The sequence below is a fragment of the Podarcis vaucheri genome, assembly GCF_965113315.1.
Source record: "Podarcis vaucheri genome assembly, chromosome: 12".
In the NCBI taxonomy this organism is placed as follows: Eukaryota; Metazoa; Chordata; class Lepidosauria; order Squamata; family Lacertidae; genus Podarcis; species Podarcis vaucheri.
This window is the reverse complement of record NC_138750.1, coordinates 47273436-47290975: the sequence shown is the minus strand read 5'-3', so window position 1 is coordinate 47290975 and position 17540 is coordinate 47273436. Positions and strand designations below refer to the sequence as shown.

At 42.3% G+C, this 17540-nt stretch overlaps 1 protein-coding gene across 1 annotated transcript in view; it reads right to left on the bottom strand.

The window, feature by feature from the left end:
- The window catches only part of CCNY (cyclin Y), a 108249-nt gene that overhangs the window by 20647 nt on the left and 70062 nt on the right, over positions 1-17540 (bottom strand). Inside the window, exons 3-5 of the mRNA XM_082192591.1 lie at positions 13095-13129; positions 2967-3067; positions 921-956 (exon numbers count right to left, since the gene is read on the bottom strand). Of these exons, the coding sequence (XP_082048717.1) occupies positions 921-956; positions 2967-3067; positions 13095-13129 (172 nt within the window). The remainder of the gene's footprint in view (positions 1-920; positions 957-2966; positions 3068-13094; positions 13130-17540) is intronic.

Sequence of the window (17540 nt, the reverse complement as noted above, 5' to 3'; positions counted from 1 at the left end):
AAGCGGACACGGAGCAATGGATTCAAACTACAAGAAAGAAGATTCCACCTAAACATTAGGAAGAACGTCCTGACAGTAAGAGCTGTTCGACAGTGGAATTTGCTGCCAAGGAGTGTGGTGGAGTCTCCTTCTTTGGAGGTCTTTAAGCAGAGGCTTGACAACCATATGTCAGGAGTGCTCTGATGGTGTTTCCTGCTTGGTAGGGGGTTGGACTCGATGGCCCTTGTGGTCTCTTCCAACTCTATGATTCTATGATTCTATGATACCCGTTTTAAAAGAACCACCTTGCATTTGGCAAGAGAATTTGTAAGCTGCCTCGAGTCCCATTAGGGGGAAAAGGCAGGGTATAAATAAAGATAACCCTGTTCTCACAGCGGCTGACCAGATCTCTGTGGGACAAGCTGGACATGAGTGCAACACTCTGCCCACCTGTGATTACCATCAAGTGGTATTCAGAGGCCTAATGCCATTGTAGAGCATAGCCATTGTGGCAGGCCGCCACTGATTACCTTGCCTTCTGTAAATTTGCCTAATCCTCTTTATTATTTATTTAGATTTCTTGCCTGCCCTTTGCCACAAGGTGCCAAGGCGAACTACAGCCATTTCAAAATACAATATTTAAAACAGTTTAAAACAAATTATAGTCAATTTGATGGGGCCTAGAAATATATATATCTCAAGTGTCAAAGGCCAGGGTAGAGGGTCCCAGGTGCAATCTCTGGTGTCTGCTGACAGGGCTAAGAAAGACCCCTGTCTGAAGCCCTGGAGAACTGTTGTTGCCGCTGAGGTAACATATGAAGTGGTCCTACACCATGTATTATTGCTTGCACACATTAACTATAGGCAATTAAACAGAGGGCGAGAGGAAACTAATGAATGACGGGGCAGGGCAATAATTGGGTCTCCCAACATAAACGTACCTGTTTCTGATGTGGTAATATATTGCAAGAGCTACACTGTAAAAGAAAACAGAGTGAAAATACAGAATTAGTGATCTGGGATACAAATTTAATGTTTTCTACAAAGTCACATTACTAAGCTTTGACAACCATTTTTAACCTTCTGAGAAGGCTCAGACAACCTGTAGGAACCGTTTCTTGCCAAGGGAGAGAGTAGGGATCAATAAACAAAGTGGCGGATGTTAACCTGTAGCACGCAGGGCTAGCTCCCATCAATCTGCGCAGCACTAAATAAAGTGCTTCTTCAGATCTTTGAGAGAAGCGCATTTTAAAAGAAATTGATTCAAAAGAGGAGAGGGAATTGAAACCGCCAGCGGTGGCAGAGGTCTTCCGTGTGTCGAGAGCAGCATCAGGCGGGTGCGGGGCAGGTCAACCTGCCTTGCAAGTAGTTCAAGTGGTAGCTTGGGAATGCAATATTTTTAGGGGCATCAGTGAAACTAGCACACCAGGAAATCTAGTGCAATTGGAGCGGTGCATCCCAATATCCTTTGCAGCACCACAAGCAAAGTGTAGATACTTCGACTTGCAAAATATTTTGGACAGGCCATGGAGTTGCAATGGGGAGGAACAAAAGTGGAACGGGAAAAGGGGACAAATTGCAGAAACTGACAGGGATCCAGCACAGAAACTTACAGAGAGGTCAGATGCAATTGCAGCAAGGAGGACAATTTCTGAACTGAGTGAAAGAGGGAGAGAGAGAACAGAAAGACAAACCAGCAATAGGGGGTATACTTGGTATAAGGATATCAGTTTGGGGAGAAGAGTTTTATCAATTGACTATGGAAAAGGAATAATAGCATGTAATCTAGAGGGGGAAGCAGTAAGAACTATTGCTCTAACTGTTCAGAGGAGATGAACAGAAAACCTAAAAGGAAGCAGAAACACAGAGAAGATATTTTATAGTATCTACTTCTTGAACAACAATCTACTTCTATTATAAACAATTTACTGTTTGCTAGTCTTATCTGGGCTTGCAACTTCCCACTGTGTCCTTTATAGACGTGTGTGTGTGTGTGTGTGTGTGTGTGTGTGTGAAGCTAGATTTTCTCCTCAAAAGGACTTTTACAAGAAAACCACTATTTTTCCAATGCATCATGAGTTAACACAGACAGCACGGTCCAATTATACTATGATTTGCCTTTTATGGGGTTTCAAAAGCTTTTGGGAGCAAATTGGGGAGGAGAGGAAAGAAAAGACACAAAGGGGTTATTTATGCCTCTTCTAGAAGTTTGCACAATTTTTTACAAACAAATATGCTAGCATTTCGGTGTCATGGTAATTGCAAAGCTCAACCACAACTTTTGAATATAAACACCAATGATGTTAATGGGTCAAAGGTTTATGGTGTGTTTGCATCCACATGTACATATTGAAAGTCTGAGCAGATAACTAAAAACCTGACTGCAGCAGCGAAATCAACGGTTTCCTTGTGGAAAAACAAATGTTTGTGTTCATTGATGGCACAGTTCTTTCACTATAGCAGTTTCACAAGTGTACAATTTGGGTACAGCATACTTGAGCTATACACTCATACAGTTATTCACATGGAAAGTTCAAGGTGTACACAGTCTTGTGTTGCTGTATACACAATAGCTGAACTGTACGAAAACACTCTTTCACACAAACACCTGTATGTGTGCAGAGATAGCTTGTACCTGTGTTCAGCTTAATGTGTAAAACAACAAAACGTAGAAGACTTCTGAAGCCAAATGTTGACTTCAAGCGTTCAGACCACATCTGAACAAGCCAGCAAGCATGTGGTTTATTACTGGAGTGCTTCATTCAAAGCAAACCCAGCTGTTTCGGACTACAACTCCCATCAGTTCCAGCCTGCATGGCCAAATGGCCAAGGATGATGGGAGATATATTGCAAAAACATCTGGAGAGCACGCACCAGGTTGGGAAAGGCTGGATTAGGTCCTCCCTCCTCTTTTGGAGTGCCTTTCTTATAGAAGCAATTATGCAGAAATAAGTAAAGAAAAACAAAAAAAATGCCACCATACCCACCTTTTAATTGTATACTTGAGGTTGGGCTGAGTGACTGTGCTGTCATCCAGGAAAATAGTGGAACAGGAACTGTATTTCCTTCTCAGTTGACCAGGAGCATGCTAGAAGGCAAACATACAAGAATAGTGGCAGTGATGTTATACCAAAGGCATTCCTTAGACAGCACAACACTGAGTAAACAGTTCCTCTCTGTCTCTTGCACACACACGTAGGCACACTCAAGTCAACAGGGGTCTGGGAATTCTTTTTTTCAGGGCTTGGGTACCTCATGAATCACACAGAAATGAGACTTTGCTAGTGGCTTAATAAAGCGAATGAGGATAATTTGATTCAAACACACACACACACACACACACACACACATGTTTGCATGGGTTCGTAAGTAGAACGCAACCACCACACTTTCATTTCAAAATACAATGACTAAAGGACTGAGGAAATTGGTTTACTTATTATTTATTTCTTTAAAGGCATTTCTAAACCCCTTAGTATTTTTAAATTTTCTAAGCGGTGTACTACAACTACAACTACAACAACAAAGCAACAAACAATATTATTAAAACAAAAACAGTAGTATAAAAGTATATAAACACAAATAAAAGGAGGAATGCAGGGAATTCATGTAAATTATTTTTAAGGGTCTGGTTTTATGGGTCAGGAAAAGCCTGGGCAAAAAGAGAGGTCTTTACAACATGACTGAAGCAACTGATAGTTGACATTTCAAGTGTGTGAGATAAAAAGCTATTCTATATTGCAGGGGAAACAGCAGAATGTACTTGCATTTTATTCACCACCCTATGATATTCTTCAGGCTGCGGTATCAGGAGTAGAACTTTCAAAATGATCTAAGTGGTCTATACAGGATCAGATTATATTTCAAGTAACTTGGTCCAGAGTTGTTCAGGGATTTATATGTTAACAACAAAACTGTGAACCTGACCCAGCAGCTCATCAGCAGTAGCTGATCACACAGATGCTCCACACAGCAAACCCAGCTGCTGTCCCTCTCCTGAAGAAAGTCCTCCATCAGAGCAATCAAGACCGATTTTGTCCCAAAACCAGGCCTGAACCCATACTGAAGTGAATCAGCATACCGTATATACTCGAGTATAAGCCGACCCGATTATAAGCCAAGGCACCTAATTTTAGCACAAAAATTGGGAAAACTTATTGACTCGAGTATAAAGCCGGTTCACCACACCACAAACCTGGTGGTGGTGGCAGTGGAGGAGGAAGAACAAGCAGCCCAAGAGGGCTGCTTTCAGGCTGCTCGTTCCTCTGGAGCAGCCTGAAAGGACCCTCACTCGAGTATAAGCCGAGGGGGGCTTTCTCAGCATAAAAAATGGGCCAAAAAGTCGGCTTATACTCAAGTATATACCTTCGCAGTTACCTTCGCAAATTTCTGCAGCTGGACTGCTACCACCTGCGGAAGCACCTTACCCAAAAAAGGAGCATTTGTTACTGTGGCAACACACACACACACACACACACACACAAAGCATTTGGTCTACCATTAAACTGTTCCCACAAGACCAGGCAAGAAGTTGTGAATCTGTTATAATGGGAGCATTCAACTCAACAAGACGACAAGTTATTTTATTGCCTAAGTTCCAATACAGTGGTACCTCCGGTTACGAACTTAATTCATTCCGGATGTCCGTTATTAAGCCAAAATCGCTCGTAACATGAGGCGTGCTTTTGCTAATGGCACCTCCCGCTGCTGCCACGCTGCTAGCATGCGACTTCCGCTCACATCCCAGGTCAAAGTTCACAACCGGGAGCATCTACTTTTGGGTTAGCAGAGCTCGAAACCCGAAGCATTCGCAAGGAGGACGGTAAGTCCACTCACCACATGGAATAGCTCTGCTGGCCAACTACTCAAGGATGTGGTGGAAACACCAAATTAGCCTTCTTTGCCCCTTTCACCACCACACAATAGGTATGACTATGCAATCTACCACACGGCCAGTCAACTTCAGGCATCTCTGTACTCAGTCAACACTTCTCCATGAGACAAAAGAAAGGAAGATTAGAAACCAACAACAACAAAAGAGGTTTATCCAGCAAAGGGATTTTTCTTGAAGGAGGTCATCTTGGTTTACCTCATCTTCAGAAGTAAACAAATGTGTGTCTTTCAACGGAGACTTTGAAACAATTTCTTAATTTGGTTTTCTTAGGTCTTCAAACTGAAAAGCAGATAAGAGACCAATGCCCAGCCTACATAGCTAACAAAGGATGCTATATATATTCACAGCCCCATCTATGCCATGTGTAATGGGTACACTACGAAGGTGTCCTCATCCCTCTGTTCTCACTAATCCACTCCCACTCCCAATGAATGACCATGAGAAGTAAGGGGTATCCTGCTGCTATTTCATCATAACCTTTATTCCAGGACCAATAATAAGCTGGGTAATATCCAGAACAGGGTAAAGGGTGGATTAATAGTAAGAATGCACCCATAAAGTTTACCTATTCCAGTCCACACGGGGCTGCATTATCAAGACCCAAACAGTCTACTGGATGCTACAGCCAATAAATGTGCAAGTGGTGAACCAGGCTTAATTGTGGAGCTATTCATGATCGTTGGGGCTGATGGGAGTTGTAGTCCAAAATATTTGGAGAGCACCAGGCTGACAAAGGCTTTGTGCTAAGCAATCAGAGGATGGTGTGTAAATATTGTAGAAATACCTATTATCTGCGATGAAAGAAGGAAATGATTTAGGTGCCTCACAACTTCTGTCCCACCACCTGCTACTTTACATATCTAAGCCTCTGAACACATATTAGAACCAACAGACTGACCCTTAAGAGAAGAAAAAACAGATCAAGCTGGCAAGCAGCTGAATTCAAATCTCATCGAAAGCTCTACATTTTTTTTAAAAAACCAACACATTTATACAGAACAGATGAAGCTGAATCATATTGTGTTGGACTACCGGTCCACCTCAAGCCCAATATTGTCCATACTGCCTGGTAGCAGCTCTCTTAAGGCTACTGCTGCAGATAATTGAACAAGGGAAACTGGGATGTGAACCTGGGAACCTTGCAGACACAAAGCATGCACTTTATTACTGAGGTATAGCTACTCCACACATTTGGATCATCATTAGTAAAAAGCAGCATTTTTATATTGAGTTACCATCTTGCATAGCCATCTTGCTACAAATTCAATGGATCGATGAGGAACCCAATACTGGGAAAGGTGTTCCATCTACCTTGGTCATGCATAGTGGTGGGAGAAAGGCTTCACTTGCTTCTGGGTCCCAACCCTCCCTGGAATTTTGTGCCCTCCCTATACAGTTTGAGACCCACTGGTTTTAAGATAAGCAGCACTGGGACCCGCAGAAACTATTTCAATTGAGCATGAACTCTATGGCACTGCTATCTTCAACGCTACCACAATAGTATTTATTTCTGACACTTCTGTACGATGCCAACAAACATCAGCACCTCTCAGTTGTCCTTTCCACATTGCCTTTTTAAAAAGCACACTGTCTGTATTAGGAAGAATGAGAGAAAGCACTGCTCTGGAATTACAGTACAGGGGAGCCAACTTGCACTGCTCAGAGATGCACCATGCACTTACGGAGGAAACACATAAAATACAAAAGCACAAACCAACAACTCTAAACAAAAGTTTGTCAGAAAGTGTGGACACCAAGTCCACTGCTACTATCCAAAACTATTAAGGGGCTTTACAGATAATTGCTTTCCTTGATCTCCTGGGCTTCTACTCTCCTCTTCCACTATTTCCTTCTTTATTTCCATCTTCCCACAGAAGTAAGAAATGTAGAGTTGGAAGGGATCCTGAGGTCATCTAGACCAACTCCACATCTAGACTACCAACAACCTTCATCCAGGAAACTGGTGAAGATTTCTTGGAGTGCTGTTCATTATGAACCAAGGCAACTCCGAAAACCTTCATCAGATTCTGGGAAATTTGCTGTGAGGGGTTTTGTTTTTTTTAAGTCTCTGGGAACATTGCTTCCACGCTTAGAGACTTTGATAAGCTGGTAACAATCTGATAAGCTTATAGACTTAGAGACTCTGGTAAGCTGAAGAAAGGGTGTTGGCTACTTAAATACAATCATCATCACCATCTCCCCTGTGCTCCTTCAAGATACCTTTTTGTAAAAATAAATAAAAACCGAAATGAAGCCAGGACTACTAGCACAAGAGGCAGTGGCAGCCTTGGCTCTGGTTCAGCTCATGTCTGCTGGATGGGTACCTATTGCAAACGACTGCAGTCTAAAAACATGCATAATGAACCTGCAATAACCAGACTCAGGCCAAATGTCATTAGGTGGCACCCTTGTGGGCAAATATAATGACAGTTGACTGGTATATGTTGGTAGAGTGCCGCTACCACACACCCCTCCTTTTCCTCCTCCTTTTGAGCTGTGGCTAGTCTTACGGTGCCCTTACTGTGCCTCCAAAGAAAATATATAGGAGGGGGAGAGGCTCCGCGCCTTCATGCAGAGGGCCCACAGCATGAAAAGGAGGTCACCAGAGGGTCCCATGTCAAGCCCTCCCCCCCTCACAAACCCCCCAGTGCAGCTGGCCCTGATCTGACTGCAAGAAAATACTGGTAGAAGTTGTTTCTACATTATTTCAGAAGGAAAGAAGAGCCCCACTGGTTCTGACCAAAGGTCCATCCACTCTGGACCTCATGTCTCAGAAGTCTGGCAATTGCTTTCATCCCATCCCGTTACCATCAGGAGAATGTAACAAATGGACTGCTGGTCAGATTTGCAGATTTGGAAAGGATGCAGTACAGATCCCAGGACGTGGGAGAGTCCATGGCTCTGGGTTAGTGTTATAGGAATTCTAAGGTCTCAAATATAGAATAAATGTTGGTAATTGCACAAGGTAAAACACACATACATAAGTATATAAACCACATATCTAAAATAGTACAGGAGAGCAATCCAAAAGCCACCTTGGCTCTTTCTAAAGACTCTAGATATTTCCTGGGAGGAAATGTTACACTGGCCCTACATATTACAGAATACAATCAAGCTGCAAAAACACTAATTAAGAGTTGGTAAATAGTAAGATTTATTGTTTAACAAAAAATAATACCATGTGCCTCCCATCAGACTCTAGCCATATTTTCCTAAGGTTTAAGGTATACTGAGAGAGTTAAAGGGCAATAAATTTTGGGAAGAGTTAATGAGAAAAGCAGCTGGCTGGGAAAGGGGGGGTGTAAACTGAAGAGGCTTCTTTTGAAGCTGTTTTTACTGAGTTCCTTTTTTACTTTGCAAAGGCCTTTTCTTCTAAAAAGCTATCTATGTTATGTATGAGATTTGTTGGCTTAATGTAATTATGCAAAGGATTTAGAAAGTAAGAAATGTTAGATTCTTATGTTAGATTCTTATTTCATTGATGGTGTGTGAGAATGTGAACCCAAGATCTCTGTTTAGATAGAATTTAATACCATGAGCCATTTGTTTTAGCCATTTGTTTTGGAATGCAGGGGCAACAGGGGCAAAAGGTGATCTGGTAATTATGGTGCCTTGTCGAGGCAAATGTAAGATATATGGCTACTTGTCTGCCATTTATGGATAGAAGGAAATATAGCTCTTTGTGTCCCATAAAAGGTAACAGGAAATGGGTGTATCTTTTATGATTGGTTCTAGCAAACAGCCAATAGGAATTTCAACCAGGCTGATTGGACAGAGGCAGCCAAAGAAGGAGCAAGGGCGCTGGGCTGAGGAAATATAAGTGCTGGCCATCAGGGCTGGAGGGGGCAGAGCTTTGGTAACCATATACCACTGTGCCTATCATTTATTTGTCTGACAAATAAATTATTATTTTAATTTCTCTATTGCTGCGTTGAATATTTCATTCCAGCTAAGCGTTAACCACGAGCAGGGTGCTACAATTGCTCTTCAGTTTCATCAACTTATCCCCGGGTAAAAACATCCTGCCAACCTAAGTTCCAACTTTCCAGCCTTCCAAATACTCTGCCTCTGGAACCTGCCTCGAACTACACTGATACCAGCCTACCCTGGGCCCAGTAAGTAGTATCTGAACAGGGCCTGAAAATCACAAGCTGTGGTTGTGGAAAGCATTGTAAGACAGCAGTCAGAGAAAATGGAACCAGTGGTTTGTGTTTTGAGGATCAAGTTGCATTTGCTGAGAAAAAAGGCACAGCCTGGAAAACAAGAGTGACCTTCCCCAACACCTCCTTTCAAGTGGCCTTTAAATTATAAAAGAAAACCACAAAGGAAACGACCAGGAACCAAAGTTCTGACATTATTGCTAGGGACATTTTGTTGTTTTGTCTTTGCCACAACGCATTTGGAACTCTGGAGATATATTGCTGCTGCTATTTGGCACACAGGTTCACCACTGTGCATCATTTTTGAACTTTCAAAACCCCACTGTTTAGCTCTGTTGTAGCAGCTATTCTACTTTATTTTATTTTTTTGTGGGGGAAAGGTCTGAACAGCTTTAATCTTCAGCAGAATGCCTCTTATCAAAATCAGAACAGTCTGCAGCCTGAGAGTCGCTGATAAAAAGATTTTTAAAATGGACAGGCTCAGAAGCACTTGTAGTTCACTTGGCTGTTTTATCAATTCCTTTATGGCTCACAATTTTTATTCTAATGTTAACAGAATCTGGGGTATTTTAAGTTGTGTGCAGGGGTGGGAGGGAAAAGCCTTGATATCTCTACCCAAAGTACTGAAAGCCGAATAACAGATGACACAGTATCAAAAACCAGGTGGGTTGGAAAAAAGAGGTATGAAAAGGTTTGGAGAGACAAAACCAACAGCAGTTGAGATCAGAGTACTTCAGACTTTAAGCATCATATAAAAAAGCACCACAAGGCAAGGAGTCATTTTCAAGTACGTATTATGCTTTATTCAGTGAGGCAACACAGTCCAAAACTGGCTCTGATCCATACAAATCTTGGCCTTTTTCCCACTATGGTTTGGAATTATGTCCAAACCCAAGAGCCTTTGCTTAACCATGAATTACTTGGCCATCCAACCCGGATGCTTGCCAAGATGCAGAGGCACAAGGTAAGAGCAGCTGGAAAATAAAACCGTGAGTAGACTAGAAGTAGATGGGGGACAGTTGGAAAAAACAAACTTTGGAAGAACAAGCCGTGGTTTGTTCGCTCATCTGCAAGCAGAGCAGAGGCAAGATATTTTGCCAACTGGTGCAAAGGATAAGGTGGTGCCCTTCCTCATTCCATCGAAAGATGCTGACTGGACTGGCAGCTGAATCTTCTTTCAGCCCTGGTGGCAGGATAGCATCCTTCATAGCACCTAAAGGCAGTAGGCCAGTTTGGGTGGAGTTAGGACAGGCAATTTAGCATACACAGCTCTTTTATCCCATAGAGGGGAATGGCTGAGGGCTTAGGGGGGAAAGCCAGAGGGTTACTGTCACTGCCCCCCAGCACCTGCCAACTAAGGTGATTACTCTGCCCGATGGCAAGGTCAACCCTATCTGTGACAACTTGCAGTTTGCTGACCGAGCCATGGTTAAACAAACCATGGCTTCTTCACATTATGTGCAGGTACAGCTATTAATTTATATCCATTATCAGAAAATAGCCCATAGTAACCCTAGACAATGCAATGTCAAACTCATTTTAGTGGAGGGCTAATATCCACCGCAGATTTTTTTTAAAGAGAGAAGCCACTGACATATACTGTTTGCTGAAAAGATCTTGTAGCATCTTGGCTCCAGCTAGAAATCCTTAGTTACACTAGCTCAGGAGCATGGGGAAGCCAAATTGTTCTTCAGAATTACTGTCATAAATGACTCAGCTACCTTGATTACATTTAAGTTTCCTTCCTTCAGCAGGTCTGATATTATTTATTTATTCATCCTTTAATGAGCACCACTGCTGGAAAGAAAGGAAGGAAGGAAGGAAGGAAGGAAGGAAGGAAGGAAGGAAGGAAGGAAGGAAGGAAGGAAGGAAGATGAGGCTTTATGAATTTTGGCTGAAGTGATATGGAAGTTCAGCAAACAACATCATCAGGGGGTGATTTTCAACAAGAAGGCAGCACCAGGAACAAAGGGTTAACCTCTCTGCATGCTACAACTCCTAAGCACGGACAAACACACACACACACAGAGAGAGAGAGAGAGAGAGAGAGAGAGAGAGAGAGTGCAGAAAAAATGAAACTGCAAACACATTAACAAAATTACTTATATCAACATGGGGGTAAGGAAAAGAAAACAGGAGAAGCTGCTCTCAGGTTTTAAAAGATTTTTTTTTCATATTTCTTCCTGGTTCTGCAAAACAGTATATATATATATATATATATATGAGGAAAGCATATGGACTGTTGTCAAAAGATGAATTTTCACTTGCTGGAGTTTCATTTATATATTTCGTAAAATGCCAGATATTAGGTTTAATATTATGTAAGTTTCTAGGAGCTGGGGGGGGGGGCACTGGGGAAGGGAGGGAGGAAGAGAAAGAGAGAAAATGCAACACTTACATTCCTATTAAACCCTGATAACAAAGAAGTCTCACCTAATCCTAGGGACCACCAGTTAGTAAATGTTTAGTACTTAGGTACACGCCCTTCAGTAAAAATACAAGCACTTCAGTTCCATTATTATTATTATTATTATTATTATTATTATTATTATTATTATTATTTGTAATGGTTCTAGGGGTTGCTCGTGCGTAAGCCGGTGCAAACACCTGGCTGTGTTGCCAAAGTGAACCTTTTCTGTCCGGACAGCCACTCACCCGTGGCTGCCTCAATTGCTGGCAGAATCCGTCCGTGGGCGTTTCTTAAACTTCTTCCAGCAAAGAAGCTCTTTGACACCTAGTCTCCTCCTACTCTCTCTGCACGAAAGCCTTCTGCGCAAGGAGGGCGTAGGCAGCGGAGGACCTCTACTCTCCCCGCTGGTCCCCGGCAAAGAGTCATGGGACCGCCGCACCGCTTCCCCCATCTGCCCCCCTTCTCCACTGGTGCTACGCTGATTCTCTTCCCCAAAAGATGGGCTGCCTCTCCCACTCCCGGGACGCTCTCCGGAATCCCCCTGGATTTTGCTTTCTCCCTCCAGCACTGATGGCAGTTCCCTGACATTGTTATTATGTTATTATATCCCAACCTTCTGATGTTTCAGGTATTTTAAGATTAAAAATAGCAGTAGCAGAAAATACTCCCCTAACACCAATCATACCCAAAGGCATGGATAAAAGGTGAGCTTTCAAATTGTGCCTGAACATAGCCAGAATGGGCAACAAGCAGATTTCTCATGGGAGGGAGTTCCATAGGTGGAGTACTGCCACAAAGAATGCTCTGCCTTGTGTGGCTGTCCTCCTTGCCACCTTCACTAATGGAACCACGATCAGAGGACTTCCCACTGATCACAAAGTCAGGTTGGAAGATACTGAGAAAGGCACTCCTTCAAATCCTTGGGCCCCAAGTCATTCAGGGCTTTGTACACTAGTATGAACACCTTGAATCAGGTCAAGTAGGTACACTGGCAGCCAGTATAGTGTTTTGAGAATTAGGGTGGAGATAATTCCCTGTTGCTGACCCCAAAACCAGCCAGGCAGCAGCATTTAGCAGCATTCACAGCTTCTGGAACTTTTCCAAGGGTAGCCCCACTGACAGCACATTGCAACAGTCTATATAACAGGTTATTGGAGCACAGATAACCGATCATGATAGATGACACATGCATATTTAAATTACTGCTTTGCTTGACTACACAGCAAGATGGCAACAGATCAGGTCTCAAGTTGAATGCATTTTGCTGAGAAAAAATGATAATGTATATATATGTATACTATTCACAACTGAGCCTAAAATTCATCTGCAAAACCATTCAGCTCATTTAGCTTCATCACCCTACTTTTCTGTTCTAATATGTGGCAAGAAGAAGAGATAAGAAAAGGGCATCTCCAGTCTAAAACTGCATCCCCAGTCTAAAACGTAATTTTTGCACACTTCCTTGCCATAGGCTTCTGCAACAGATTCCTATAATACAGGAGGTCTCCTTCTACAGTCTCTAAATAACTTTTGGCACTCCATGGCTGTACTTTTAGACAGCTGATTTGCTTGAAAACCAGACTTTTAGATTTATTAGTGTAAACTTAAAACATGCTATTCAGCCAGAAAAAGTTGTGGTTTTTTCACTTACGTGGTTTATAAAGAGACTCTTCCGCTTTTCTCTCACTGTGAAAACACAAAACACATTGTAGGAATGTTATATGAATTTGTTTGATTTTAGTTAACTCTCCCAACCACAGAATCTATCATTGGAAAATGAAAAAACTAAATTCAATGCTAACAAAAAAGGAGTTAGTGAATAATCAAATGCCTGGCATGTGTAAAGTAAAACAAGGTGTATTAAAATTCTGATTTCTAAATTAAATGGTGCTAATGTTATGTTGTACATTGATTTGAGATGTTTAAACATTAGATGGTTTATAAACAAACGAAAAAGCACAGCCCATTTAGTTTAATTGGAACTTTGTTATGAACTCTAAGAAACCTTTTGATGTACTTGAATGGCACCTGCCAATTAAATTTGTTTTTAACAATGTGAAAATGTTAACAGACATTGAGATTTACCCATTAATAAACATCCTTGCAGATCAATTTCAAATATTTCAATATGCTAAAAGACAAACCAAAAGCTTTTGATACCAAATTAGACACAAGCTGCCTCCAGAACCTCAAACTACTTCATTTAGGACTACTTCACTCCACCATCCCCTTTTCTTCCATCTGCATCCTTGCTGCTGTAGATCCAAAAAGTGCGCTGATGCTGATCCAATGAATGGCTGATGCAGGACATATCACCAACATTCTAGAGTCCCCACACCTACAAGAGTTCCATCCCTGCTCCCCACAAATAGTCTTGAATATATCTCATATCAGCTCATGCTGACCACATGGTGACCTTAGAACAGAATGCAATAATTATCTGTTTTATTTAGGTGCCAGGGACACCTAGCTGAAAAAATGGTGCATGATGAAAAAACCAGGCATTAACAGTGCAACATTCCATGAGTATACTCAGAAGTAAGCCAGAATTCAAAGGGACCAGCTCCCAGGTGTAAGGCTGCAAGCCTCAATGAAACTGAAGACAATCAAGTCCAGGTTGAAAAGTTCAGCTGACAAGCTCCTGCAACAACCAACAAAAAATGCATTCTATGGTTTCTTAATTTGCTTTATTTTTAAAGCCAAGTGCCCAGTTCCAATTTCTGAAAGTGTAGTTTAACTGTTAAGCTTTTTAGTGCCGTAGGGTGAAATTAAGCAGCATTAAAATTAAGGGAGAAAAGGCACTTTTTCCATGTTATTGTGCTTTTCTGTAGTCTTTTGTGCAGTGTGTAAGAGACAATTTTAGTGGGAGACTTCAAAAGGACAAAAGGCAATATCCTTGAGTTAATAATTACACATCAATTACAACCTCTCGCATTTTGATAGCTTTTAAATAATTTAGTACAGAAATAAAAGCTATGTTTCTTCTAGTTAGGGGAATTGTCTGGTACTGATCTAAGCAAAGGACTACACGAGTTCAAAGAAAAGCTGACTCGGTTTTTCCTCAACTCTTAAAATGAAAAGTGGAGTTTTCTTTGGTCTTTTCAAGCTGACAAGTGCATACTGGCAACAAACAAGCACAATCTCACTCAACTGAGGCAAGTAAGCAGGGGAGGGGGCTAAATCTAAAGCGGTGCATCCACAGAACGTACTCCAAGGTGAACAACATTGCTCTAGGGCAGGGGTTGGGAAGCTCAGGCCTGGGAGCAAAATGAAGGCCTCTCTATGTGGCCCTCAGGACTGTACACAGGCCACACCTCCTGTACTGGCCACAGCTTTAACTGGCCTTGCTCCACCCTGCTTGAATGGTTTTGTTTTGTTTTGTTTTTAAGGGCACTTAAGGACTCCACGGAGGGGTGCGGGTGGCACTGTGGGTTAAAACCACAGAGCCTAGGACTTGCCGATCAGAAGGTCGGCGGTTCGAATCCCCGCGACGGGGTGAGCTCCCGTTCTTCGGTCCCTGCTCCTGCTAACCTAGCAGTTCGAAAGCATGTCAAAATGCAAGTAGATAAATAGGTACCGCTCCGGCGGGAAGGTAAATGGTGTTTCCGTGCCCTGCTCTGGTTCGCCAGAAGCAGCTTAGGCATGACCCGGAAGCTGTATGCCGGCTCCCTTGGCCAATAAAGCGAGATGAGCGCTGCAACCCCAGAGTCGGTCACGACTGGACCTAATGGTCAGGGGTCCCTTTACCTTTAAGGACTCCATGGAGCCCCCTTCCACAGTTGAGTCCACCTCCTCACCATAATTATCACTATCACTAACTCCTGCAGTGGCTCTTCATCATCATCACTGATATGGGCCACTCTAGGCATGCCATTTTGTGGTAGAGGAGGACTGCTTTGTTCTACCACTAAGTGGCATAGCTGAAGTGGCCTGATTGTCAAGGAAATGGTCGTTCTAGCCACACCATTCTGTGGTAGACCCACTTTTGTGGGTTGCACCAATATGCCTCCAGGAGGTAAGAAGCAGTGGTGGCAGCGGAGGAGGTAGGCAAAGGGAAACGGGTGGGAGAGGGGTGTATGTACTGTCACCTACTTTTTTTTTTTTCAAATAAAGCACTGACGATGACAAGGAGCAGCTCCAGGGGGTTACTGCCTGTGAGTCCCAAACTGAGGTATGGGACCTAGGCTGTTGCCCTGTTATCACCTCATTCCTGTTTTGGGTTCCATTTCACTTTCTTTCCTTTTCCACTGCTACTTTAAAACTTATTCCTGGACCTGCATCATGCTCTTCTTCTGACTCTGCTTATCCTTTGGCTTCAAATGAGAGCACCACATACATCTCAAACTCTGTGTGCAACTAGCAAATTCAAATGCAACCTGAATTTGTTCCTAATACCAGAGCCTACTTGCCAACTGCTCTTCTCTGGCTTCCACAATGCCACCGGTTTTATTTTGGGAATGGAATTTCACATATTTTTGCAGGCACGGCCTAAATTTAGAAATTCTGAGCAGCGTTTCGGGAGCGAGAGGCTGCACAACAATAAAAGATGTTCCAGTTTATTATACAAAGATGCGGGCTGCAATCCAGAGGATCAGAAATGGGCATATATATAGCCATGGTCTCCTCAGAGCAACAGCACAGAACCCAAATCCCTCTGACAAATGTCAGAAAGCACAATCTAGCAATATATATTTATTTTATTTATTTGTGTTCCACCTTTTTAAATAAATAAAAAACATCCACATTTAAAAGCACAACAGCTAAGAAATCTAAACACAGCAAAACATGATTATAAAAGTGTCCAAAGTTACAAAAACAAAGTCAACATAGCAGCAGGAAGCATCATGCAACAACAAAACAGCATAATTAGTAAAATTCCAGCGGCAACAATAAAAATCATAACCACTGTTTATTCAAATCCCAGGCTAATCTGTTTTGACCCAGAGCCTATAATCTGAGTGGGCTGTAGGAAAAGTTGCTTCTTTTTTGTTTTGCTTTAGGCCATCTTTCAACAGGTTTCAGGTACTTGGTATATATTTTAGCACTCCCAACTCCTGCAGTACTGGCACTTGGTCAGCCTACATTGGCTTGCAGAGGTCCACACAGAAGACCAGAACCAGAATGCAACTAGGCGTCTGGCTGGCTTTTCACAGCAATTACAGAGTGTTGCAAAGCACAGGCTATCTCCCTGCCCCAAGGAAAATTCTTCTAAGTGAAAGTTGTTCTTAAAGCTACAACAAAATTGGACAAGGACGATAGTAGGGCTGGGCGATATAGAGTCGTACCTCCGTTAACGTAACCCTCTGGTTACATAAACTTTGGGATGCGTGTGTGGCAAACCCAGAAGTATTTTACCGGGTTTCACTGTGCGCACATGCGCAGAAGCAGTCTGTACATGAGCAGAAGCGGTCCTCAGGTTGCGGAAACCTCGGGATTCGTATATCGTGATGTTTAGCTGGTGATATATATCATGATGTTGAAAACCAGATATTGCCCAGGCCTAGACAGTAGTATCCTGATCAACTGACATCCAAAAACAAACCTAGGAAGTAATCCACTCCCTAGCAATGCTTTCCATTTGATTTAACTCTGCAAGTACAGGAAAACTACACTTGATTATAAAGGTGTTTTATAATTGAGAAGCTGTTCACACTCTGGGCGTTAATGTAAGACTGTGGTAGATTGTAAAGAAAACCAGAATTGGAACAATGGTCCGCAAAATAATCCAGTTTTACAATCACTGGAATGCAATATTCCCTGCTGACACTGGAATAACAAATCACAAAACTGCAAGACTGCACCAAATGTTCATTTACAAACATTTCTGATGTGAAAATCTAGAACATAAGAAAACCCTGCTAGAGCCCATCTAGTCCATCATCCTGTTCTCACATTGACCAACCAGATACCTGTGAGAAACCTACAAGCAGGAACTGAGCACAAGAGCAGTCTACCCTTTCTGAGGTTTCCAGAAACTGGAATTCATGATGATATTGCCTGTGAATTTTTTTAGCTTAGCCCAATATTTTTCTGACCATTCATACTTCTCATGTCTATTTGTATTGGTTATCTCCCAAGTGTTTTGTTGCCAATTCTA